The sequence below is a fragment of the Heterodontus francisci genome, chromosome 16, assembly GCF_036365525.1.
Source record: "Heterodontus francisci isolate sHetFra1 chromosome 16, sHetFra1.hap1, whole genome shotgun sequence".
NCBI classification, from domain to species: Eukaryota; Metazoa; Chordata; class Chondrichthyes; order Heterodontiformes; family Heterodontidae; genus Heterodontus; species Heterodontus francisci.
Window position 1 is genome coordinate 63,776,619 of NC_090386.1, and position 27,231 is coordinate 63,803,849.

Genomic DNA, 27,231 nt, shown 5'->3' on the forward strand with positions numbered 1-27,231 from the left:
TGGTGAGTACCTGGTAAACTATTTTACTTATAATAAATAGGCTGTAAAGTTAAGGTATGGCAGCGCAGCTCTGCCGAGTGGAATGTACAGCTTGTGTCATGTGGGATGTCATGGATGCACCATGCGTCCTAGAATAACACATCTGCAGGAAATGTCAGCAGCTGCAGAAGCTTGAGCTCCGGGTTTCGGAACTTGAGCGGCGGCTGGAGTCACTGTTGTGCGTCCGCGAGGTGGAGGACTATGTGGATAGCATGTTTAGGGAGGTGGTCACACCACGGGTTAGAAGCATGCAGGCAGATAGGGAATGGCGACCGCCAGGCAGTCTAATAGAACCAGGCAGGTACTGCAGGAATCACCTGATATGATCTCACTCGCTAATCATTTCTCCATTTTGGATACTAATGAGAGTGATGGTTCCTCAGAGGAGTGCAGTCAGAGCCATGTTTGTGGCACCACAGGTGGCGCAGCTGCACAGGAGGGGAGGAAGAGGAGTGGAAGAGCAGGAGTGAGAGGGGATTCATTAGTTTGGGGAACAGACAGGCGTTTCTGCGGCATTAAATGTGACTCCAGGATGGTGTGTTGCCACCCTGGTGCCAGGGTCAAGGATGTCACAGAGAGGCTGAAGGACATTCTTCTGGGGAATGGTGAACAACCAGAGGTCGTGGTCCACATTGGTACCAATGACATAGGTAAGAAGAGGGACGAGGTCCTGAAAGCAGATTTTAGGGAGCTAGGAAGGAGATTAAAAAGCAGGATCGCAAAAGCAGTAATCTCAGGATTACTCCCAATCCCACATGCAACTGAGCATAAAAATAGGAGAATTGAGCGATTGAACACATGGCTGGAGAACTGGTGTAGGAGGGAGGGCATCAGATTTCTGAGACATTAGGACCGGTTCTGGGGCAGGTGGGACCTGTACAAGATGGACGGGTTGCATCTTAGCAAGACTGGAACTAATATCCTCACAGGGAGATTTGCTAGTGCTGTTGGGAAGGGCTTAAATTAAATTGTCAGGGGAATGGGAACCTGAGAGGGAGCTCAGATTGGAGGAAAGCAAAACTGGTAACTTGTCACAGGTGTGGGAACCAGGAGCAAGTATTAGAGAGGAATACCACAGAATACTAGGGGAGATAGATAGCGCAAGAGTAGGGAATAGTACATTATTAGGTGGGGTCAGAGTAAGGGAGAAAGCAATAAAGTCTATATCGGGGTAAACGTGAACGTGAATGCACGGAGTGTGGTTAATAAGACTGGTGAGGTACAGGCGCAGATTGCCATGTGGAAATATGATGTTGTGGCTGTAACAGAGACCTGGCTCAAAGAAGGGCAGGACTGGGTGTTAAATATTCCTGGATACAGGGTGTTCAGGAAAGATAGGAAAGGGAAAAAAGGGGAGGGGTGGCGGTATTGATTAAGGAGAACATTGCGGTGCTGGAGAAAAAGGATGTCCCAGAGGGGTCAAGGACAAAATCAATTTGGCTAGAGCTAAGGAACAAAAAAAGTGCAGTTACATTGCTCGGTGTTGTCTACAGGTCACCATTTAGTGGGAAGGACATGGAGGTACAAGCTTGCAAGGAAATTACACAGAGGTGCAAAAATTACAGGGTAGTTATAATTGGAGATTTTAATTATCCAAACATAAACTGGGATAACAGTCGTGTAAAGGGCAGTGACGTGCAGGAGTTCCTAGATTGTGTTCAGGAAAATTTTCTACAACAATATGTTGCTAGTCCAATGAGAAAGGAGGCACTGCTAGACCTGGTTCTTGGGAATAAGGTGGGCCAAGTGGATCAAGTATCAGTAGAAGAGCATTTAGGGGATAGTGATCATTGCAAAATAAGGTTTAGGCTGACTATGGAAAAGGACAAACAGCAATCCAGGGTAAGAATAATTAACCGGGAGAAGGCCAAGTTCAATGGGGTAATAATGCAGCTAGAGCGAATAAATTGGAGTCAAAAGCTGACAGGAAAGCCGGTAGATGAACAATGGGGCTACCTTCAAAGAAGAGTTCGGGCACAGTCAAGGTATGTTCCCTCAAAGGGCAAAAGTAGAGCAAACAAATCCAGAGCTCCCTGGATGACAAAAGAGGTAGATATTAAGATAAAGAAGAAAAAGTGTGCTTATGACAGATGCCAAGTAGAGGGCCAGGCTGAATATAGAAGTGAAAAAGCAAACAAGAGAAGCAAAGAGAGAGCATAAAAAGAGACTGGCAGCTAACATTAAAGGAAATCCCAAAGTTTTCTATAGGCATATAAATAGTAAAAGGGTGGTAAAAGGAGGAGTGGGGCTGATTAGGGACCAGACAGGGGGTTTACACATGGAGGCAGAGGGCATAGCTGAGGTACTAAATGAATACTTTACATCTGTCTTTACCAAGGAAGAAGATGGAACCCAGGCAATGTTGAAAGAGGAGGTATGTCAGACACTAGAGGGGTTTAAAGTCGATAAAGAGGAAGTATTAGATAGGCTGTCTGTACTTAAAGTGGATAAAGCACCACGGCCGGATGAGATGCATCTAAGAATACTGCGGGAAGTGAGGGTGGAAATCACAGAGGCACTGGCCATAATTTTTCAGTGTTCCTTAGATTCATGGGTCATGCCAGATGACTGGAGAATTGCAAACGTTACACCCTTGTTCAAAAAAGGGTGTAAAGATAAGCCCAGCAACTCTCGGCCTGTCAGTTTAACTTCGGTGGTGGGAAAACTTCTAGAAAAAATAATTAGGGACAAAATCAATAGTCACATGGACAAATGCGAGTTAATTAAGGAAAGCCAAATACTTTAAATCTGTGCCCTCTCATTCTCAATCCTTAAGGGAAAATCATGTTTAACTTACTTGCTGGAGTTTTTTGAAGAGGTAACAGAGGGTTGATGAGGGCAATGCTGTTGATGTGGAGTATATGGACTTTCAAAAGGCATTTGATACAGTGCCACATAACAGACTTGTGAGTAAATTTGTAGCTCATGGAATAAAAGGGATGGTAGTAACATGGATACAAAATTGGCTGAGTGACAGGAAACAAAGTCTAGTGATTAATGGATGTTTTTCAGGCTGGAGGAAGGTTTGTAGTGGAGTTCCCCAGGGATCAGTGTTGAGACCCTTGCTCTTCCTGATATATATTAATGACCTAGACCTTGGTGTACAGGCACAATTTCAAAGTTTGCAGATGATGCAAAACTTGGAAGCATTATGAACTGTGAGGAGGATAATGTAGAACTTCAAAAGGACATAGACAAGTTGGTGGAATGGGCAGACAGGTGGCAGATGAAGTTCAATGCAGAGAAATGTGAAGTGATTTATTTTGCTAGGAAGAACATGGAGAGACAATATAGAATAAAGGGTACAATTCTAAAGGGGGTGCAGGAACAGAGGGACCTAGGTGTATATGTGTATAAGTCATTGAAGGTGGCAGGATAGGTTGAGAGAGTGGTTAATAAAGCAGACAGTATCCTGGGCTTTATTAATAGGGGCATAGAGTACAAGAGCAAGGAAGTTATGTTGAACGTGTATAAGACACTAGCTGGAGTATTGCATCCAATTCTGGGCGCCGCACTTTAGGAAAGACGTGAGGGCATTGGAGAGAGTACAGAAAAGATTCATGAGAATGGTTCCAGGGTTGAGGAATTTCAGTTATGAAGATAGATTGGAGAATTTAGGACTGTTTTCCTAGCAGAAGAGAAAGCTGAGAGATGATTTGATAGAGGTATTCAAAATCATGAGGGGTCTGGACAGGGTAGATAGAGAGAAACTGTTCGCACTTGTGAAAGGATCGAGAATGAGAGGGCACAGATTTAAAGTATTTGGTAAGAGAAGCAACAGTGACATGAGGAAAAACTTCTTCATGTAGCATGTGGTTAAGGTCTGGAATGCGCTGCCTGAGAACCTGGTGGAGGCAGGTTCAATTGAAGCATTCAAAAGGGAATTAGACAGTTATCTGAAAAAGGAACAATGTGCAGGGTTATGGGGAGAAGGCGGGGGAATGGAACTGAGGGAATTGCTCTTTCAGACAGCCAGTGCAGACATGATGGGCCAAATGGCCTCCTTCTGTGCTGTAACAACGCTGTGATTCTGTGACTTCATACCACAAAGTGTCTTTGCTGTGCACATGTATATTTACAGCAAGAGCTTCTTATTAAAATGATACATATTCCTCTGTCTCGGTGCTGTTCATAAAGCCATCCTATGGTAAGATGATAGCTGAGGGCCAGGGATGCTTGGAGCCCCTTGGAACTAAAATGGTCCTCGTCCCTCTTGCTCCAAGGACATGCAGGTCTGCTGAAAGTTTGTTGCTCATTTCTTCAAACTGACAGCCATATTTATCATCCAGGTTGCCTGTTTCCTCCAGTTCTGCCACTGCCTCTTTAAGCAGAAGCAGGTTTTACATGCTATTGTTGTACTAGGTACACAGGCCTCACGTCTCTGCTTATGTAAGTTCGGGGACTCCACAATTTACACTGGGCCAATGCCAGTACCTAAATTGGTCATTCTGTCCAAGGTGGCCTTGATCTTTGCTCCTTCAAGTCCAAGGAGTACAGACCTGAACCTATCTGGTGCACAACTGATTTAGCTATCCATCATTGATGCTACTCTCCTGTAACTATTCCAGGTTTGAATTCCCCTTCTTGAAGCTCACAGCTACACTCTGTTCTTCTCTCAGCATTCTCTAAAAGATTCATCGCTGCACCTTCCCCTCTCACCTTCCCATCCAGAAAACCAGCTTATCCCAACTCGTCATGGATAAATTTAATGTTAATTCCATTATAATTGCCATGCAAAAATTAATTACTGCTACTTTACATCTGAATTATATTTATTCATGCTTTTGGAAACCTGGAATACATTTAAAAGTGTAAAAGTAATTTGAAGCACAGACAAGAATCCTTAAATGATTGTACACAGTGCTTTGACATTAAAAATAGTCCTGATAGACTTCTAATTAAAAGGTATGCTACATTTAATACGTACATTTACAAACATAAACTATATTTAATTCTGGACATTTATACAATTATTTTGTGAATATATTTATGTACTAAATGATGTTGAATGATAAATGTTCACATTCTAACCCCTACATCACCCAGGCTTAGATTGAGTGACAACGACAATATCTGTCCTTGCATCAAAAGGGAATTTCACAAACTCCAAATTAAGTATGCACAATGAGGAAAAATACATAATTACAGTATTGATCTATTCATATTGATTGAAAGAAATATGATACTCTCAAAAAGATACAAACATTTCATTTGGCAAATGACAGTAATTCTTTAACAACAGAGAACATTTTCAGTCTTCAACAACACGCAAACATTTAATAAGGATTTTCTCACAGTTAACTTTACGTTAGCCACCACGCGCATGTCCTTTTTCTCCTCTGCCTATCTTTGTGTGACTCAGAATATGGCTTATAAAATTCATATTATCTGATTGATCACACATCCCTTATGATACCAGTCATTGTTTACTGTAACATCAGATTTCTTTACACGTGGTCAACGTTTCATACACCTCTTCAACTTGTCCCATCCCCCATCGAGCAATACATGTTAGAACTTACAATGTCATCACAACGTGAAAATGTTTCTGTTCTCAATAAAATCTGAAATTTGTTTGCAGTTCATTCAGCTGAACGCTTTTCATTATGTAGAAATAATTCTGTTTAGTTGTTTTGCATTTATCCTTACAAATAAAAATAAGAATTGTTTCTATAACTGTCAATGATTTAAGGCAGGTATTGCAGTTCGCCCTCAGATTCAATATCTGGTTCACCTAATTAAAACAAAATTTTTTTAAAATCAATAGTAGAAACAGAAACAAAAAAGAAAAACTGTCAAATTAAAAATCTCTTGTGAAAAGGCTTTAAGAGGAAAGGTCTATTTAAAGAAAAGACAAACTTAGAAGCTGTTCTACTTAATAACATTTGGCAAAAGGTATTCATACTTACTCTCTGGGTTAAATGTACTGCAGCTAGAGATATCGCAATGTCCTGAGGGACCTGGTGGCCCAATGGAGCCAGGAAAACCTGGTAGACCAGGACGGCCTGGTGGGCCAGGCAGGCCCTGTGGTCCCTGCTTCCCACGTTTTCCTTCACCTCGCGGACCTACACAAACAAGTAAAAGTTAGAACTTTTTTCAATCAAAAAACAAAGTTACTGTATCATGCCATGAAGTGAGCGCACGGCAAGGACTGCTGGTGTACCTGGTTCACAGAATCACCTTTCACCTCCGGCACAGTGATAGGCACCAACATCTTGCACCACAGACATTTAACAAAATTATTGACTCAGCCACAGACATGGGGGCAATTAGTCTGTATACAAAATGTGTATACAGGTACTGGGAGTGGGAATAACGGCTTCCGGACTCAGGACAAGTTTGTGGTTTTCGGCCGGCTTTTTAAAAAAAATCAGAACCTGTTGGAAAAATCCGAACTTGTCCTGAGTTCGGAAGCCGCTGTTCCCACTCCCCGCACCTGTGAGCTGTGAAACTGAAACTGACAGCTGTGAATTTTTTTTAAAGTCAGACTTGTCTGGAAAGAAGAAGTCAATGGGAAATGTCTAATTCCTGAAATTCCCAGTCACGGACATCAAAGTTTCTACCACACACACTGGTGTCCACGTACACGTTGCCAGCCCCTGCTCTGGGACTATGGATCAGATTTCAGACTGACAGCATCAATTGCCTCTGTTAGCTCTCAGAGTCCAACATGAAACTAATTTAGATATTTTCATTCCAATTCTTGGTTGAAAAGGAACTGACTGCCGCAAGTTGCCAAACTCTTTCTGAAAGGTCACATGAAGGGCTAATATGGGAAGTAGTAAAGTTAAAACTGTTTGAGTATGGGACATTTTTCTGAAGTTGGACTAGAATAATAAAGTTTGCATCTAGCCACCCTATCCTTAATTTAGGACTGCTTGGTACAGGCATTGAACAAGAAGGAAAACGTGTTCCATAGCCAGGACTAACCTTTTTTATTGAGTATGGTGGAAGGTGAGGGAAAAATCAGTCAAATGAAACTTTGCGTAAAGTATAGAGAATCATATTTGGGTAAAATCTGCAGGAATTTATTCTTCACATGAAAATAATTAATACATAGAATGGACTTCTAGCTAAAGTAGAGGCAAAACTCTGAGATTCTTTAAGAAACAATTGAATGATACAATGGGGGGGGGGGGGGGGGAGAGAGGGGGGGCAGGGGACTGTGGGATCTTTCCAGGTGGATGAATTAAAATGAGCCAAATATCCTTCCTCATCTAATTTATCTGGTGATACTGCTTGCTGGTGAATTTCCTCTCATCTTTCAATTAGTTCATTCATATTTAAATATGCAGCGTGCAGTGAACTGAGTGATTTCAGTGATTAAATTGTTGAAGCTGTTCTTATACTGGCTGAAGTTAAAGGACTCAATTCTTCCTATTTAACACTATGACAAAGAGACAGGTGAAGTAGTGCTGCTCTTGTTGTCAAGCTTTAATTGTAACTAGAATCCTCCAATCTGAGTATCGGCACAAACCCCACGATTTCCACCTGCTTTCAGTATCAATTTTAGCCAAGTTTGGTAACCAGTCGCTTGACTGCAAACAGAGGTTGACGAATGATAATAATCAGCATCATCATTACCTGGGGTCCCTCTTGGGCCCTCAGAGCCCGGTGCATTGGCTCCTGAGCTACCCTTCTCTCCTTTATCACCTGGTTTACCTGGTGACAAAAAATTTCAAAGTTAGATAAATTTAAGGCTACATAGGACTGGCAGAAACAGGTACCTCTCTAAATGTAAATTGTCCAATTGCTGGACATCTGTGTAAAGCAAATAATTACTTACTAAGAACACCATGGGGCACATTTCACCAATTAGCATGCTGTACACAGCATTGTGCAATGGGAGTGCATCAGAATCTTGGCATAGGAATTATGGCTCTCTGCTCCTCTATTATGGATGGATATTTGTGTGGGGCTTGATGACCTCAATGCCGGAAGTCAGAGAAGCACTACCATCATGTAAAGCTTGTTACAGGTGACAGTCATTTAATTTAAATAAGAAACAAGTCAAGGATGAAAAAGGCCCAGTCAACCCATCGTGCACCCCAATTCTCTCATTGAAGCCCATCTTTGAATTCCCCTAATTCTCCCATTGAGTTCCACCCCTCTAGCATTTTAACTGTCACATCAAAGCTTATCACTTGAGCACACTAACTCTACAGTCTAGCATCCAATCTTGCTTCGATTGTTAATTATAGCTAGATGATCTCTTATAGTCCTTAAGGAAAGTCATTTTCATGATTTTCTTTCATTGATTAAATAAGAATCAATATCATAGGAGGCTCCTTTTATATAAGGACACAGGGCACAATATTGAACTTTTGCCCAAAGAAGGTACGAAGTTGGTGGTCTGCGCACAGCAGCTGCTTGATGGATTAGCAAAGGGCCTGAACCATTTGCAGTTTGGGGCCTCAAGAATACAGTCAGTGAGCTGCCAGTGCTCAACAAGTGCAAACTACCAGCTTACTAAACGAGAGTGAGCAGAAAATCAAGCAGCTCCATAAACAAGCTGAGCCAGAGGTCAGAAGTAAAGAAGAAGTGGACCATGGGGAGTGGGGGTGTGCACTGGGAGGAGTGGGCCGAGCCAGCAACCAGCAAAGGACTGCAGTACTGTTGAATATCTGCTCCTCTGCACCTTGTAGATATTCCCCCCAAAATGTTCCTGGCCATTTTACTACAATCCTTCAGTGATCACTAAGGATCAATGGTTAGGCTTCTCACAGCTGGTAAAAATAAGCACAGCATGTGCTGCGTATGCTTTGCCTATTTGTGTTTGGAAATTGCAAACTGGTTCCGACAACTGGATTAACTCTAATTTTCATATGCAAGTAGCTTCCCACCTGTTTCAGGTGCCCATTTACAGGCTCACCCTGCCATTTCAATGCTGAACTCCCTTTGAATGGTTAAAAAATTATCTCCAAGGTGGCTTATATAACTGACATAACTAGTTGTTAATTTTATCCTCTCCTCTCACACGAATGGCAGCCTTCTGGTACCTTGCCTAAGTGCCTATAGATGAAGGCTAGGTAGTAAATTTTGATTCTGCAATGAAGGGCATCATAGCCATGCTTGATGCTGTGCTCAGCAGACATTCACACACATATGCTTTATCAAAGGTCACCAGATATCACACAGAAATTGGAGAACGGGATGATTCTGCCATTTTTAGCAATCAAGGAAATTGTCACACCCACACTGCTCGAGTAGCAGTATAATTTGTTAATGTGATGGCAGGTGAGCATTGAGCACAGAGACCTATTGCCTACACACACCCGAGGCACTCAGTGCACTCGAAGGCAAGCAGTGAGCATAAAGGAACGTAAGAACCTACGTATTGTCCTCTCCATTTAAATTAAGTGGCCACCCCATAAGATGCCTAGAGCATCTGAACAATAATCCGTCTGGAAAGAGATTAAAATTTGGAAAAACTTTGGTGCCCCCTCAATGGAAAAATAATCAGGTTGCTTCTGTAAACAGCAGGTAATCCATCGGGCCAGATTGCTGCCCAGGAGGTGAAAACAAAAATCTACCCCACTGCCTCGTTAAACTGTAGGAACTAATGAATTATTTCTGTATGCTGGCAATATTTTCCAGTAATGAGATTAAGTTGCATTTTAAAATATGAGCTAGGAGATGTAAATTACCTATCTCTCCTGGATAACCAGCCTTGCCAGCTTCTCCAGGCATGCCAGGTATTCCTGGAGGCCCTCTACTTCCCGGTGGTCCTGGTTGCCCTGGGCGTCCGACTTCACCTGCTGGTCCCTGAATGATCCGTACAGGTACCGGGTTCCTTGTAAACTCATTCAGGATTGAATCAAACTTGATCATTTGATCTAGTAGTTAATAAATATAAAAGTGAGAATTATTACAATGGAATAATATTTACTTTTAAACCTGTCTATAAACATAGAGTTAAAATGCACTACGCTGCCTGGTTAACAGGCATTTTATCCCTGAAATTGTGAGACTCCTGTCCCAGCACAAAGTCTTACTCAATGAGATGGCAGACTCTTGCAATTTTGAGGAATAATAACTTTCTGATGGACTCTTAAGGTTTTATACAATAATAGTTACTTGGAGAGTTGCTAAATTACAACATAAACATGGGATTCAAATAATGTCCTGAACAGGGATAGAAATTCATCTCAGTCAGTGGCACAAAATGGGCGGTATATGCAGCATCTGATATTCCTTTGCAGTCAAATGTATAATGGGCAGCCCATCTGATATTACCATTTTGTGTCACCACCAGTGATGAATTTCTCCCATCTGGTGTTTTATTTTCATAGATCCTGAACTGACACCGTGGTATATTAATGCACAAATACTTAATGGGTGCAAAATTGGTCTCAGTCACAATGTTGTTTCAGAGCTACGGGTGCCAATCAGGGACGAAAAAGATGTCCACTGCATGTGCGCACACTTCTGCTGTCAATTGTGCCGAACGGCAGCTTGGTGAAGACATTGTGTGCAATAAACAGTCACTGGATGTATGCAGAGCAGGCAGATCCTGAGGTCAATCGTGTGCAATGCTGACTTGAAGCCAATGGTGTCATTTTGGAGCTCCACACTCTAGCCTAAGCCCTCTCTTAACCTCGCACAGCTGAATACCTGTTCTTGGCAAGAAGGACCACTGACCAGTGCTACTTAAAACGATCAACTACTTACAAGTTTGTTGCTGGTAGGAGGTGCATGTTTATAAAGTCTCCACCTGTAATTCAGAAGAGACTGTGGGATGAAGGGGAAGTGGGATGTGAGAAGTAGGATTAGGTATGAGAATACTGTCATCTTCGATGGTTTCAGCCCCACTCTGGTCACAGCTTCAGCAATGCCCCTTTCAGTAATTACCAGCACCATCTCCTCCAAGGAGATAAGGACATTCAGGCAAGCCTGTCCTTGCACCAGTTAGCACCTGCTGCTGTGTGCCACCTTGTCCTGCAAGAGACGGTGAAGTGTGGTGCAATCTGTTTGGGTGATGTAGCTCTCATGGATGAATAGCTGGCCGCGTATGGAACCTGTGAGATGTGGATGTGAGGTTTGCAGCAGTGCTGAGTGTGTAAGGGTGAGATGAAGCTATGAATGTCAGCTATGAGTCCTGATTGGTAGAAATTGTTGTTAAGTGAGTGATAGATGTATGGTGAATTGAGGAGTGTCTGAGGCTAGAACTGCAGTTGGTGAAATAGGGCATTTGAAGATGCATTCACTGACCTTGATGGCGTGCTGCCTGCATTTCAATCAATGGACGGGAGCTAATCGCACATTGCGATCTCAGTACCCATTTTCAGAGGCTATCCAATTTAGCCCCCAGCATGTTTGTTTGAAACTCCTTTCCATGATTTTATGTAGTTAAGATAATTTAGGGTTAACAGCTCCCTAAAATAGTGGAGGAATTTAAATAGTGTTATCAAGTATTCATACATTACTATCTCATTGTGCAATCTCTCCATTAGTTTGGGCTGCACTAAGGCCTGCTTGCTTATCACTCTTATCCTCATTAATCTTCATTGGCTGCCATTGTCCAAAGCATTGAATTCAAAATTCTCAGTTATAAAATCATTCCATGGCCTCATCTCCTCCGTCCTTTGCAACGTACTCCTGCCCTACATCCCATTCTTTGTTTTCAGTTTTCTAAGCTTCTATACACTCCACCCTTCCTCTACTCCATCATCAGATGCAAAGGCTTGAACCATCTCAGCCCTACTTTCAAAATTTCCTTCCCTCCACCTTTAAAATATCCATTTTTCAATCATGTTTGCCATCTTCTCTCCTAATTCTTCCACTATTGCTCGGTGCCCATCTTCCTCTATGAAAAGCATCCACATTCAGGATGATATATAAAAGAAAGCTGATGCTGTTGCTGTTTGAGCCAATGGTGTATAAACTTCATAAATTATTACATGGCTATCTTTACCTTCACAGAAGTGTGTTATATTTCTAATTTATATATTTTTTGCATTTAATTATAAAATTGTACTGTGCAGCACCTGCAACAGCAATGGAACTGAAGCCATCAACAAACCATGATATGACATTAAACATAACACATGTCAATGGTAAACTGTTAAAAAGATGTTCTGTTTGCAGTATACTCTGGGCTATATACTGTTCATATTCAGAAACAATTTCTTAAACACTACAAATTACCTTTGTTTAAATCTTGGGCCAAATCTGATTGCTGAACTCCAACAATCTGATTTCTATTTGCATTTATTCACTGGTTTGACCTGTTTGAATTTTGTGATTCTGGAGATTTGGGAGGAGCTGTTTTTCTTATTGTTGCCTCATCAGCAGATAAATGCTGAATCAGTACACCAATATCTATTAGTATCAATAACTTGAAATATCTGTTCATTGAAGAGAACACAAATATAAACTTTATATGTAGCTCATAAGATTCTGCGGTATGCAGATCATGGAGACAACTTGGAAGTTCCTGCTTCAGATTACTAATCCAAACTGAAAATCTATGTCTTGTGTAAATCTCTGTAAGGACAAACTGAAAGCAGAATGTACAATTTACAAAATGTCCAGTGCACGTTGCACTGGATCTGTAGGACATGATTTTTACCTGCACTGGTTTAATTCTATTTGTGGATACATAAGGGACAGCAACTTAAACTAATGGCCCAGTTGTCTTGATTATGGGCTGGATTTTATGAGCGCGTCGCAAATCGTGGTGGCACGTTCTGATCTCGCCTGTCTTCCTGTGTGGATGCGCCGTCGCTGAGCCCCTGCTCATTTAAATGGAGCTGCCCCTGACGACAGAGGGAGTGGCCGCTCTGTCCCCGGCAATGGCGCCTGCCGCCACCATGGCTGGTGCCATTTTGTAAGGGCTTCAAGCCCTTAATTGAAATTTGAATTTTTAAAGTCATATTATTGTGAATCTTGTTTAAAAAAATGTAATTAAATGTTCCAACCCCCGGCCCCCACCCCCACCCCACCCCACCCCCAATGTTTGCTTTTGGGCCTTTATCACCAAAGTAACTTTATTCCCAACTCAAACTTCGCCCCCCCACCGCCCCCCCAACCTTGTAGCATTTGCCCTTCAACCCCTTCCCACCATCCCCACAGCCAATACAAAGTATTTTCCCCGCTTCCCCACACCCCCCCCCACCCCAGTCCTGATAATTTCAGTCCTCCCCCCTCCCCATCCGTGTTATCGCCTCGGAACTCTGAACGGAGTTCCAAAAGCGCAGGACTTCCGGCCGGTAGCCGAAATATCAGCATGGGACCGTGGCTGGGACAAGGTAAGTTCATTTGCATGCAATAACCTTCATTAACATATTGAAAGGAAGGTCCTGCCAATTGGCGGCAGGGAGACCACACCAAGGTGTCACCGCCGCCGCCGCCAGTAAAATTCAGCGGTGTCAGGGGTTATGGCGGGCCTCTCCCGGAAAAATGTTCCGGGCCCCCCTGCCACAATCACGAAAGCCGAAGGCTTGTAAAATTCAGCCCTATGACTCCAGCCGAGTATCTACATAAATCCTTTTCCCTGTCCTAATATTACAATACTCGTGCATGGAACAAGTGATAGCTATGTTAATAGGACCTCACTGCTAATCTACCATTCTCTTCTGCATAAAATTGTTACAACATACAAGTAGAACCCACAGTTTAAAATTCACCAACTTCATGTGGCTACTCTTAAAAAGCTTGTAAAATAAATTTTCCCTAAAATATACTAATTATACTGCTCATTATATGAATGTATGCTCCTGCAACAACTATATTTAAAAATGTACAAGTGCATGACTGTGCAAGCACGGTATGACTCTGATCATCAATGAAAACAATTTTAACCAAGTTTCCTCAAAATAACGATTCAAATCAAAATTTGCAAACAAAATCTTCAGGGTCCACTGCAACATAATACTTATCAACAAGTAGATGGATATTATAATGTGCTCCTCATTTTGTGATTGTGTGATTCCAGACAAGTTGCTCTTTGGTAAATATGAAATCCAATAGGGCCCTTACCTCTTTCCTTTGAACCTGACATGTTACTTACTCTGAACAAGGTCCTCACAAGCTTGGGTAACTAGCTGATAAACTGAAGCAAGGGACTGAAGTTCTCCCTGAAAAAGAAAAACAAAACAGTGTTTTGGATAATTGCATAAATAAAATAAAAATAAAATAATCTTTTTCATTTTGGTGAAGACTATTCATTGAAATTATGAATAACAACACCAGGAAAAACAAATAAAAGAAGAAAATTCACCTTCTCGCCTTTTTCTCCTTTTGCACCAGGAAGACCCTGTGAAATCATTAAAAATGTAAATAAGCAATCAACCACACATATGTAATACTTAATTAGACTGACAGAAAAGATGAATATAATGCGATTTAATTTCAGAATTGATTGGAAGAATTTAAACTAGAATTCTGGAGCAGGGGTTTACATTTCTATTAATTGTTTCACACAAGAAGCTAGTGAATCAGTTATATGGTACATACAGATGGTCCCACTTTGCCTGGCGGGCCTTGTTCCCCTGGATAGCCTGGTGGTCCTGTGATACCTGCTGGTCCCTAAAAAGCCATGACAGAATTTAATTCAGTAACAGTTCTGAATTCAAATCCAGAGACTCTAAAATTTCACCGTGACGAACAAAGGTGCTAATTGTTTTGTTTCAAATTTTTCTCTGCCATTTTAAGGGCTATATTAGCTTGCTAATTCTGCACAGGCTAATGCCTTGTATGAAACAGCAGAGAGTGGAATGTCAGCTGAAGGCGTTCAGGGATCATGCATTAGTATTCCAGAGCAACATTTGAGGGCCAAGATTTATAAACAGCTCAGATAGAAGCTTTTCAAAGTATTTTCCAAATCACTTACTTAAGGAGCAAAATGTGACTGTTGTTGACGCTACACATTCACAGACACTTCACAATGTATGTTCAGCTATCACTTTGTTACTTGTGAGCTGACATGCCTTGTAATATTGAGGCATCATTTCAAAGTAACATAAATTTAAAAAAGAATGTAACACTAATTGGAAAATGCTATTAAAAAGGCACATACCCAGAATCTCTCAGTATTCCTATGCAGAGAGGTTCACACATAAAACCGCAAACTAGTGAAACAATGTTCAAACCCATCATAAATCACAAAAGTGAAGTTTCAGTAGCTTATCAACAAGACATCTTGGGGAAAAAATTGATAGCCCCTGAAAATGGGCATGGGGATTCACTCCCTACACCATCAGCACACTGTGGTTGCACTGTATACCATCTACAAGATACACTGCAGCAACTTGCCAAGGCTTCTTAGCAGCACCTCCCAAACCCATGACCTTTACCAGCTAGAAGAAGATGGGCAACTGGCACCTGGGAATACCACCTCCTGCAACTTCCCCTTCATGTTATGCACCATCCCGACTTGGAAATATACCGCCATCCTTCATTGACACTGGGGCAAAATCCTGGAACTTCCTACCTAATAGCACTGTGGGTATTCCTACACCACCTTCTCAAGGGCAATTAGGGATGGGCAATAAATGCTGGCCTTGCCAGCGACACCTACACCCCATGAATGAATAAGAAAAAACTAATGAGTAATGTTCCCTCTAATTTTTTTCTGTTGCACACAGCTTATTCATTTAAATGTGTGGGGCCTTTAAAATTTTTGCACAACCACACATGAGAGGTAAATTGAAGGGGCCAACTTGAGCTTTGCCTGCATGGGAAGTTCTGGATTGCTGCGCTACCATGTGGCCTCGCAGCTTAGACGGAACACTGATAATGTGTTCAATGCTAATATAATAGTGGAAGGGCACTTGATCATTCTCTAAAAGATTCAATGTGCAAATAAAACATTTTTGTTTTGTAGGTAGCTGGTCAAAAAAATTCTAAACATTTTGCCCTCAAAAAGTTAGTGAAATATATTGTTATTTATGACATTTTATAAAAGCAAATCCTTTATAAATAAAACTTACCCTTGGTCCAGGAAGTCCTGGGGGTCCTATTGCGCCTTCCAGCCCTCTTGTACCCTAAAACATTGACATGAATTGACAATCTATATCACAGGACATATTTATTAGGACACCCAATTAAAGATTGCAGCTCCGTTCCATCCTGTGCCTTATTTTACTGTGACAGGAAGGCTGCTCTCAGCTTGGCTGACAAGACAGGATTTGTTCCCTCTGTAAATGTAGCAAATAGATCTATCAATTGGAATTAACATCAAGTTATTTAACTATTTGATTCTGAAACAATAAAGGCATCTTAGGTGCAGTTTTAATATTTTTGAGCTACACTTGAAATATTCCACAACACAAAGCTAACTGGTCTGATAAAGTACAATGGAAGATAAGCCATTCTAATCAGTATATGATACTTAATAAATATAGAAAATCATGGACCTGACTCCATCATTATAGCCACAGTTATAGCCAGCTGTCTGATCGTAGAATAATACAATGGCAACAGCACAGGAGGGCATTCGGCCCGTCGTGTCCATGCTGGCTCTCTACAAGAGCAATTTTGCTACTCCCACTCCCCTGCCTTTTCCCTGTAACCCTGCCAATCTTTTCTCTTCAAGTGCTTATCCAATTCCCCTTTAAAAGCCATGACTGAATCAGCCTCCACCACACTCTCAGGCAGTGCATTCCAAATCCTAACCACTCACTCCGTAAAAAAGCTTTTCCCCATGTTCTTTTGCCAATTCCCTTAAATCCTCTGATTCTCACCCTTTTGCTAATGGGAACAGTTGCTCTCTATCTACTGTGTCCAGATCCCTCATGATTTTGAGCGCCTCTATCAATTGTCGCAAATAGATCAATTTCTCTTCTCTAAAGAGAACAGCCCCAGCTTCTTCAAACCTGGAACCATTCTTATAAATCTTTTCTGCACCCTCTCTAAAGACTTCACATTGTTCCGAAAGTGTGGTGGCCAGAATTGGATAAAATACTCCAGTTGGGGCCGAACCAGTGTTTTATAAAAGTTCATCATAACTTCCTTGTTTTTGTACTCAATGCTTCTATTTATAAAGTCCAGGATCCTGTACACCTTTTTAACTATTTTCTCAACCTGTTTTGCCATCTTCAACGATTTGTGCATATATACCCCAGATCTCTCTGTTCTGCACTCCCTTTAGAATTGTATCCTTTATTTTATATTGCCTCTCCTCGTTCTTCCTACCAAAATGTATTACTTCACATTTCTCTTCATTAAATTTCATATGCTATATGTCCATCCATTCCACTAGCCTGTCCTCTTGAAGTTTTTTTTTATTCAAGTCTATCATCTTCACAGTTCACAGTACTTCTACGTTCTGTGTCATCTGCAAATTTTGAAATTGTGACCAGTACACACAAGTCTAAGTCATTAATATATATCAAGAGAAACAGTGATCCTAACACCAGCCCCTGGGAAACCCCATTCTATACCATCCTCCAGTCCAAAAAACAACCTTTCACCACCACTCTGTTTCCTGTCACTCAGCCACCATCCTATCCATGCTGCCACTGTCCCTTTTATTCCATGTGCTTCAACTTTGCTGGCAAGCCTGTTATGTGGCACTTTATCAAACACCTTTTCGAAGTCCATATACACCACATAAACTTTATCATCCTCATCAACACTCCCCATTACCTCATCAAAAATCTCAATCAAGTTAGTTAGATATGATTTGGCTTTAACAAATCCAGGCCGGCTTTCCTTAATTAATTTGTACTCGTCCAAATGACTGTTAATTTTGTTCTGCATTATCATTTCTAAAAACTTTCCCATCAATGAGGTTAAACTGACTGACTGTAGTTGCTGCATTTATCATTACACCCTTTTTTGTACAAGGGTGTAAAATTTGCAATTCTTCAGTCCTCTGGCACCACCCATGTATCTGAAGAAGTTTGGAAGTTTTGCAATTTCCATCCTTACTTCCCTCAGCAGCCTCGGATGCATCCCATCCAGTCCTCGTGACTTATCAACTTTAAGTAAAGCCAGCCTTTCTAATGCCTCCTCTTTATCAATTTTTAGCCCGTCCATATCTCAACTACCTTCTCTTTCACTCTAACTTTGGCAGCATCTTCTTCCTTGGTAACCATGCCCTCTGCCTCCATGTATAAATCCCCTTTTTGGTTTCTAATCAGCCCCACCCCTCCTCTTACTACCCTTTTATTATTTATATGCCTACAGAAGACTTTGGGTTCCCTCGTGGGAATGTAGCTTCATTATACATGAATCATTTCCTCTTTAAAGGCAGCCCATTGTTACATTACAGTTTTGTCTGCCAAACTTTCATTCCAATTTATCTAAGCCACATCCGTTCTCACCCCACTCAAATCAGCCTTCCTCCAATTCAATACTTTTACTCTAGATTACTTCTTGTCCTTTTCCTGGACAAACTGGCAAACCCAGTCCTGTCGACCCTGCAAAGTCCTCCTTACTAACATCTGGGGGCTTGTGCCAAAGCTGGGAGAGCTGTCCCACAGACTAGTCAAGCAACAGCCTGACACAGTCATACTCACGGAATCACAGCTTACAGACAATGTCCCAGAAATTGCCATCACCATCCCCAGGTATGTCCTGTCCCACCGGCAAGACAAACCCAGCAGAGGTGGCAGCACAGTGGTATACAGTGGAGAGGGAGTTGCCCTGGGAGTCCTCAACATCGACTCTGGACCCCATGAAGTCTCATGGCATCAGGTCAAACATGGACAAGGAAACCTCCTGCTGATTACCACCTACCGCCCTCCCTCAGCTGATGAGTCAGTACTCCTCCATGTTGAACAGCACTTGGAGGAAGCACTGAGGGTGGCAAGGGCACAGAATGGACTCTGGGTGGGGGACTTCAATGTCCATCACCAAGAGTGGCTTGGTAGCACCACTACTGACCGAGCTGGCCGAGTCCTAAAGGACATATCTGCTAGACTGGGTCTGCGGCAGGTAGTGAGGGAACCAACAAGAGGGGAAAAACATACTTGACTTCGGCCTCACCAATCTGCCTGCCGCAGATGCATCTGTCCATGACAGTATTGGTAGGAGTGACCACAGCACAGTCGTTATGAAGACGAAGTCCCACCTTCACATTGAGGATACCCTCCATCGTGTAGTGTGGCACTACCACTAAATGGAATAGATTTCGAACAGATCGAGCAATGCAAAACTGGGCATCCATGAGGCACTGTGGGCCATCAGCAGCAGCAGAATTGTACTCAAGCACAATCTGTAACCTCCTGGCCTGGCATATCCCCCACTCTACCATTACCATCAAACCAGGAGACCAACCCTGGTTCAATGAAGGGTGCAGGAGAGTATGCCAGGGGCAGCACCAGGCATACCTCAAAATGAGGTGTCAACCTGGTGAAGCTACAACACAGGACTATCCACGTGCCAAACTGCGTAAGCAGCATGCGATAGACAGAGCTAAGTGATCCCATAACCAACGAATGACATCTAAGCTCTGCAGCTCTGCCACATCCAGCCGTGAATGGTGGTGGACAATTAAACAACTAACTGGAGGAGGTGGCTCCACAAATATCCCTATCCTCAATGATGGGGGAACACAGCACATCAGTGCGAAAGATAAGGCTGAAGCATTTGCAACAATCTGCAGCCAGAAGTGCCAAGTTGATGAACCATCTCAGCCTCCTCCTGAAGTCCCCAGCATCACAGATGCCAGACTTCAACCAATTCGATTCACTCTGCGTGATATCAAGAAACGACTTGAAGGCACTGGATACTGCAAAGGCTATGGGCCCTGACAATATTCCGGTAATAGTACTGAAGACCTGTGCTCCAGAACTTGCTGCGCCTCCAGCCAAGCTGTTCCAGTACAGCTACAACACTGGCATCGACCCTGCAATGTGGAAAATTGCCCAGGTATGTCCTGTACACAAAAAGCAGGACAAGTCCAACCCAGCCAATTACCGCCCCATCAGCCTACTCTCAATCATCAGTAAAGTGATGGAAGGTGTCATCAACAGTGCCATCAAGCAGCACTTGCTGAGCAATAACCAGGACAATGACACTCAGTTTGGTTTCCGCCAGGGTCACTCAGCCCCTGACCTCATCACAGCCTTGGTTCAAACATGGACAAAAGAGCTGAACTCAAGAGGTGAGGTGATAGTGGCTGCCCTTGACATCAAGGCAGCATTTGACCGAGTATGGCATCAAGGAGCTCTAGCAAAACTGAGGTCAATGGGAATCAGGGAGAAAACCCTCTGCTGGTTAGAGTCATACCTAGCACAAAGGAAGATGGTTGTGGTTGTTGGAGGTCAATCATCTGAGCTCCAGGACATCACTGCAGGAGTTCCTCAGGGTAGTGTCCTAGGCCCAACCATCTTCAGCTGCTTCATCAATGAGCTTCCTTCAATCATAAGGTCAGAAGTGGGGATGTTCGCTGATGATTGCACAATGTTCAGCACCATTCGTGACTCCTCAGATACTGAAGCAGTCCATGTAGAAATGCAGCAAGACCTGGACAATATCCAGGCTTGGGCTGATAAGTGGCAAGTAACATTCGCGCCACACAAGTGCCAGGCAATGACCATCTCCAACAAGAGAGAATCTAACCATCTCCCCTCAACATTCAATGGCATTACCATCACTGAATCCCCCACTATCAACATCCTAGGGGCTACCATTGACCAACAACTGAACTGGAGTAGCCATATAAATACCGTGGCTACAAGAGCAGGTCAGAGGCTAGGAATCCTGCGGCGAGTAACTCACCTCCTGACTCCCCAAAGCCTGTCCACCATCTACAAGGCACAAGTCAGGTGTGTGATGGAATACGCTCCATTTTCCTGGATGGGTGCAGCTCCAACAACACTCAAAAAGCTCGACACCATCCAGGACAAAGCAGCCTGCTTGACTGGCACCCCATCTACAAACATTCACTCCCTCCACCATCGACGCACAGTGGCAGCAGTGTGTACCATCTACAAGATGCACTGCAGCAACGGAACAAGGCTCCTTGGACAGCTCCTTCCAAACCTGCGACCTCTACCAACTAGAAGGTCAAGGGCAGCAGATGCATGGGAACACTACTACCTGAAAGTTCCCGTCCAAGTCACACACCATCCTGACTTGGAACTATATCGCCGTTCCTTCACTGTTGCTGGGTCAAAATTCTGGAACTCCCTTCCTAACAGCACTGTGGCTGTACCTACCCCAAATGGACTGCAGCAGTTCAAGGCTGCGGCTCACCACCACCTTCTCAAGGGCAATTAGGGATGGACAATAAATGCTGGCCTGGCCAGTGACGCCCACATCCCATGAATGAATAAAAAAAAGTCAGGCTCTTCAGGAGAGGACCTGTACCTCACTGAGTGTCAGTACCTTCAGGAAAGAGGGGTCTATACCCCAGTGAGAGCCAGGATCTTCAGCAGAGGTGGAAACTTGCACCCCACTGACAGTCAGCACTTTCAGGAGTGAAGGCGACCTGTACCCCACCGAGAGTCAGCATTTTCAAGGGCGGAGAGAAGAAAATGGGGCACAAACAGAACTAGAAGAGTAGGTATCAATTATTCTGGGGTAAAAGTGTTTTGATAGAGAAGACGCAGAGAAGATGTTTCCACTTGTGGGGGAGAGCAGAACTCGGGGTTATAAATGTAAGAAAGTCAGTAATAAATCCAATAAGGAATTCAAGATAAACTTCTTTACCCAGAGAGGGTAAGAATGTGGAACTTGCCACTAAAAGTAGTCGTTGAAGCAAATAGCATAGATGCAATTAAGGGATATCTAAGTCAGCACATGAGGGAGAAAGGAATGGAAGAATTAGCTGAAACAGTTAGATGAAGAGGGGTGGGAGCCCTTGTGGATCATAAACACTGGCATAAACTACTTGGGCTGAATGGCCTGGTCCTGTAAATTCTATGCAATTCTACCTAATTCCTAATTAAGGCCTCGTTTGCCCTCTCAAGTGGATGTAAAAGTTCCTCTGGTACTATTTCAAAGAACAGTAGGGGAGTTTGCCCCCATGCCTTCATCAATACTTATCTCTCAACCCACATAATCTGGTCATTATCACACTACTGTTTGTGAGATCTGTACACAAATTGACTGCTGTGTTTCCTACATTACAACAGTGAACACACTTCAAAAGTACTTCATTGGCTGTAAAACGCTTTGGGACATCCTGAGGTTGTGAAAGGCACTATGATAAATGCATCCTTTCTTTTCTTTCTGTAAGTGGCCTTAAGGCTGAATTGTATGTACAATGTGATCCATGAAGCCAAAAGATTGGTCACTGCTGATTTGGAAAGCACCTTTTATTGCAGTATTCCCCTTTTTATGGAAGAAATTTATAACTTACCTTAACCTTATGAGTCCTTTTTCTTAAATGTTCATTTTTCTACAAGAAGAGCCTCAAGTAAGTCACTCTCCTGGTGTCAATTATGCTCGAGCAGCTTAATGGCAAACAGGGAAGATTTCAATTTGGCTGGATGAGCACTCCACAGTCGCTCAGAAGACCAACTACACATCTTCTTCTTCTTCTTCTTCTTCTTTTCGTTGTGCAGCTTTTCCAGGAGCACAGGCATTGCGAGCGAGGAGTGAACAGCTGGGAAGTCAATTTCATCAGGAGTTTCGGTGGAGCAGGGACTGCTGGGTAAGTAGAAACCTATATATTTGGGCTGTTTCTGAACCCGAGACACGACTCTTGTAGTGTCTCCCACCCACCCTCCTCCTCTTACCAAAAAAGGACTCGGTTGTGTGTAGGTAAGGTAAGGCTTTCTCTATTTCTCTTCTTGTTTTATCGTGTGATTGGTTAAAAACTTGGGAATTTAGAATAGTGGGAATGGAGGTTAAGGCAGTTGAATGTTCCTCCTGCAGAATGTGGGAGGTAAGGGTCGCCAAGGGTGTCCCTGCTGACTGCATCTGCGGGAAGTGCACCCAGCTCCAGCTCCTCGAGGACCGCGTTAGGGAACTGGAGCTGGAGCTGGAGGAACTTCGGATCATTCGGGAGGCGGAGGGGATTATTGAGAGGAGTTATCGGGAGGCAGTCACACCTCAGGTAAAAAAAGAAGGTAGATGGGTTACCGTCAGGGGAAGGAGAGGGAACCAGCAGGCAGTGCAGGGATCCCCTGTGGCCGTTTCCCTCAACAACAGGTATACCGTTTTGAATACTGTTGGGAGAGACGACCTACCAGGGGTAGGCAATGGGATACAGGTCTCTGGCGCAGAGTCTGTCCCTGTTGCTCAGAAGGGAAGGGGTAAGAGGAGCAGAGCATTAGTCATTGGGGACTCCATAGTTAGGGGAACAGATGGGAGGTTTTGTGGGAACGAGAGAGAATCACGGTTGGTGTGTTGCCTCCCAGGTGCCAGGGTACGTGATGTCTCGGATCGTGTTTTTGGGATCCTCAAGGGGGAGGGGGAGCAGCCCCAAGTCGTGGTACACATAGGCACCAACGACATAGGTAGGAAGACAGATGGGGATTTAAGGCAGAAATTCAGGGAGCTAGGGTGGAAGCTTAGAGCGAGAACAAACAGAGTTGTTATCTCTGGGTTGTTGCCCGTGCCACGTGCTAGTGAAGTGAGGAATAGGGAGAGAGAGGAGTTGAACACGTGGCTGCAGGGATGGTGTAGGAGGGAGGGTTTTGGTTTCCTGGATAATTGGGGCTCTTTCTGGGGTAGGTGGGACCTCTACAAACAAGCTGGTCTTCACCTGAACCAGAGGGGTACCAATATCCTGGGGGGGAGATTTGCTAGTGCTCTTCGGGGGGGTTTAAACTAATTCAGCAGGGGGATGGGAACCTAAATTGTAGTTCCAGTGTGCAGGATGTTGAGAGTAGTGAGGTCAGGGATAAGGTTCTAAGGACACAAGAGGGCACTGGCAAGCAAGAGCTTGGTTTAAAATGTGTCTACTTCAACGCCAGGAGCATCCGGAATAAGGTGGGTGAGCTTGCAGCATGGGTTGGTACCTGGGATCTCGATGTTGTGGCCATTTCAGAGACATGGGTAGAGCAGGGACAGGAATGGATGTTGCGGGTTCCAGGATTTAGATGTTTCACTAAGAACAGAGAAGAGGGTAAAAGAGGGGGGGGGTGTGGCATTATTAATCAAGGAAAGTATTACAGCGGCAGAAAGGACGTTTGAGGACTCGTCTACTGAGGTAGTCTGGGCCGAGGTTAGAAACAGGAGAGGAGAGGTCACCCTGTTGGGAGTTTTCTATAGACCTCCAAATAGTTCCAGAGATGTAGAGGAAAGGATAGCAAAGATGATTCTTGACAGGAGCGAGAGTAACAGGGTAGTGGTTATGGGGGACTTTAACTTTCCAAATATTGACTGGAAATACTATAGTTCGAGTACTTTAAATGGGTCTGTTTTTGTCCAGTGTGTGCAGGAGGGTTTTCTGACACAGTATGTAGACAGGCCAACCAGGGGCGATGCCACATTGGATTTGGTACTGGGTAATGAACCCGGCCAGGTGTTAGATTGAGAAGTTGGTGAACACTTTGGTGATAGTGATCACAATTCGGTTAGGTTTACCTTAGCGATGGGCAGGGACAGGCATATACAGCAGGGTAAGAATTATAGCTGGGGGAAAGAAAATTATGATGCGATTAGGCAAGATTTAGGATGCGTAGGATGGGGAAGGAAACTGCAGGGGATGGGCACAATCGAAATGTGGAGCTTATTCAAGGAGCAGCTACTGCATGTCCTTGATAAGTATGTACCTGTCAGGCAGGGAGGAAGTTGTCGAGCGAGGGAGCCGTGGTTTACTAAAGAAGTTGAAGCGCTTGTCAAGAGGAAGAAGAAGGCTTATGTTCGGATGAGACGTGAAGGCTCAGTTAGACCGCTTGAGAGTTACAAGCTAGCCAGTAAGGATCTAAAGGGAGAGATAAGAAGTGCAAGGAGAGGACACGAGAAGTCATTGGCGGATAGGATCAAAGAAAACCCTAAGGCTTTCTATAGGTATATCAGGAATAAAAGAATGACTAGAGATAGGTTAGGGCCAATCAAGGATAGTAGTGGGAAGTTGTGTGTGGAATCGGAGGAGATAGGGGAAGTGTTAAATGAATATTTTTCGTCAGTATTTACAGTGGAGAAAGGAAATGTTGTCGAGCAGAATACTGAGATACAGACTACTAGGCTAGATGGGATTGAGGTTCACAAGGAGGAGGTGTTAGCAATTTTGGAAAGTGTGAAAATAGATAAGTCCCCTGGGCCAGATGGGATTTATCCTAGGATTCTCTGGGAAGCCAGGGAGGAGATTGCAGAGCCTTTGTCCTTGATTTTTATGTCGTCATTGTCGACAGGAATAGTGCCGGAAGACTGGAGGATAGCAAATGTTGTCCCCTTGTTCAAGAAGGGGAGTAGAGACAGCCCTGGTAATTATAGACCTGTGAGCCTTACTTCGGTTGTGGGTAAAATGTTGGAAAAGGTTATAAGAGATAGGATTTATAATCATCTTGAAAAGAATAAGTTCATTAGAGATAGTCAGCACGGTTTTGTGAAGGGTAGGTCGTGCCTCACAAACCTTATTGAGTTTTTTGACAAGGTGACCAAACAGGTGGATGAGGGTAAAGCTGTGGATGTGGTCTATATGGATTTCAGTAAGGCGTTTGATAAAGTTCCCCACGATAGGCTATTGCAGAAAATACAGAAGTATGGGATTGAAGGTGAATTAGTGCTTTGGATCAGAAATTGGCTAGCTGAAAGAAGACAGAGGGTGGTGGTTGATGGCAAATGTTCATCCTGGAGTTTAGTTACTAGTGGTGTACCGCAAGGATCTGTTTTGGGGCCACTGCTGTTTGTCATTTTTATAAATGACCTGGATGAGGGTGTAGAAGGGTGGGTTAGTAAATTTGCGGATGACACTAAGGTCGGTGGAGTTGTGGATAGTGCCGAAGGATGTTGTAGGTTACAGAGGGACATAGATAGGCTGCAGAGCTGGGCTGAGAGATGGCAAATGGAGTTTAATGTGGAAAAGTGTGAGGTGATTCACTTCGGCAGGAGTAACAGGATTGCAGAATACTGGGCTAATGGGAAGATTCTTGGTAGTGTAGATGAGCAGAGAGATCTTGGTGTCCAGGTACATAAATCCCTGAAAGTTGCCACCCAGGTTAATAGAGCTGTTAAGAAGGCATATGGTGTGTTAGCTTTTATTAGTAGGGGGATCGAGTTTAGGAGCCACGAGGTCATGCTGCAGCTGTACAGAACTCTGGTGCGGCCGCACCTGGAGTATTGCGTGCAGTTCTGGTCACCGCATTATAGGAAGGATGGGGAAGCTTTGGAAAAGGTGCAGAGGAGATTTACTAGGATGTTGCCTGGTATGGAGGGAAGGTCTTACGAGGAAAGGCTGAGGGACTTGAGGTTGTTTTCGTTAGAGAGAAGGAGGAGAAGAGGTGACTTAATAGAGGCATATAAGATAATCAGAGGGTTGGACAGGGTGGATAGTGAGAGCCTTTTTCCTCGGATGGTGATGGCAAATACAAGGGGACATCGCTTTAAGTTGAGGGGTGATAGATATAGGACAGATGTCAGAGATAGTTTCTTTACTCAGAGAGTAGTAGGGGCGTGGAACGCCCTGCCTGTAACAGTAGTAGACTCGCCAACTTTAAGGGCATTTAAGTGGTCATTGGATAGACATATGGATGAAAATGGAATAGTGTAGGTCAGATGGTTTCACAGGTCGGCGCAACATCGAGGGCTGAAGGGCCTGTACTGCGCTGTAATGTTCTATGTTCTATGTTCTTCTTTGGCCTCCTTGTTTCGAGACACAATGGGTAAGGACACAGGCCTAGAGGTGGTCGGTGGTTTGTGGAGCAGCACCTGGAGTGCCTATAAAGGCCAATTCTCGAGTAACAGACTCTTCCACAGGTGCTGCAGATAAAATTGGCTGTCGGGGCTGTTACACAGTTGGTTCTCTGGCTCTCTCCTTGCACTTCTGTCTTTTTTCCTGCCAACTGGGTGGCACAGTGGCGCAGTGATTAGCACCACAGCCTCACAGCTCCAGGGACCCGGGTTCAATTCTGGATACTGCCTGTGCGGAGTTTGCAAGTTCTCCCTGTGACCGCGTGGGTTTTCGCCAGGCGCTCCGGTTTCCTCCCACAGCCAAGGACCTGCAGGTTGACAGGTAAATTGGCCATTGTAAATTGTCCCTAGTGTAGGTAGGTAGTAGGGAATGTGGGATTACTATAGGGTTAGTATAAATGGGTGGTTGTTGGTCAGCACCGACTCGGTGGGCCAAAGGGCCTGTTTCAGTGCTGTATCTCTCAACAAAAAAAATAAACTGCTAAGTCTCTTCGA

The 27,231-nt window shown here is 43.6% G+C and overlaps 1 protein-coding gene across 3 annotated transcripts in view; it reads right to left on the minus strand.

Annotated features, from left to right (window-relative positions):
• Window positions 1-4,824: 4,824 nt before the first annotated feature.
• The window catches only part of LOC137378147 (collagen alpha-1(XIV) chain-like), a 194,997-nt gene continuing 172,590 nt past the window's right edge, over window positions 4,825-27,231 (minus strand). For all 3 annotated transcript variants that reach the window (XM_068048274.1, XM_068048272.1, XM_068048273.1), the window contains 8 exons: window positions 15,972-16,025; window positions 14,497-14,568; window positions 14,261-14,296; window positions 14,051-14,117; window positions 9,687-9,875; window positions 7,624-7,701; window positions 5,949-6,104; window positions 4,825-5,773 (listed from right to left, as the gene is read on the minus strand). In XM_068048274.1, coding sequence (XP_067904375.1) covers window positions 5,727-5,773; window positions 5,949-6,104; window positions 7,624-7,701; window positions 9,687-9,875; window positions 14,051-14,117; window positions 14,261-14,296; window positions 14,497-14,568; window positions 15,972-16,025 — 699 coding nt within the window. In that variant the 3' untranslated portion in view covers window positions 4,825-5,726. The remainder of the gene's footprint in view (window positions 5,774-5,948; window positions 6,105-7,623; window positions 7,702-9,686; window positions 9,876-14,050; window positions 14,118-14,260; window positions 14,297-14,496; window positions 14,569-15,971; window positions 16,026-27,231) is intronic.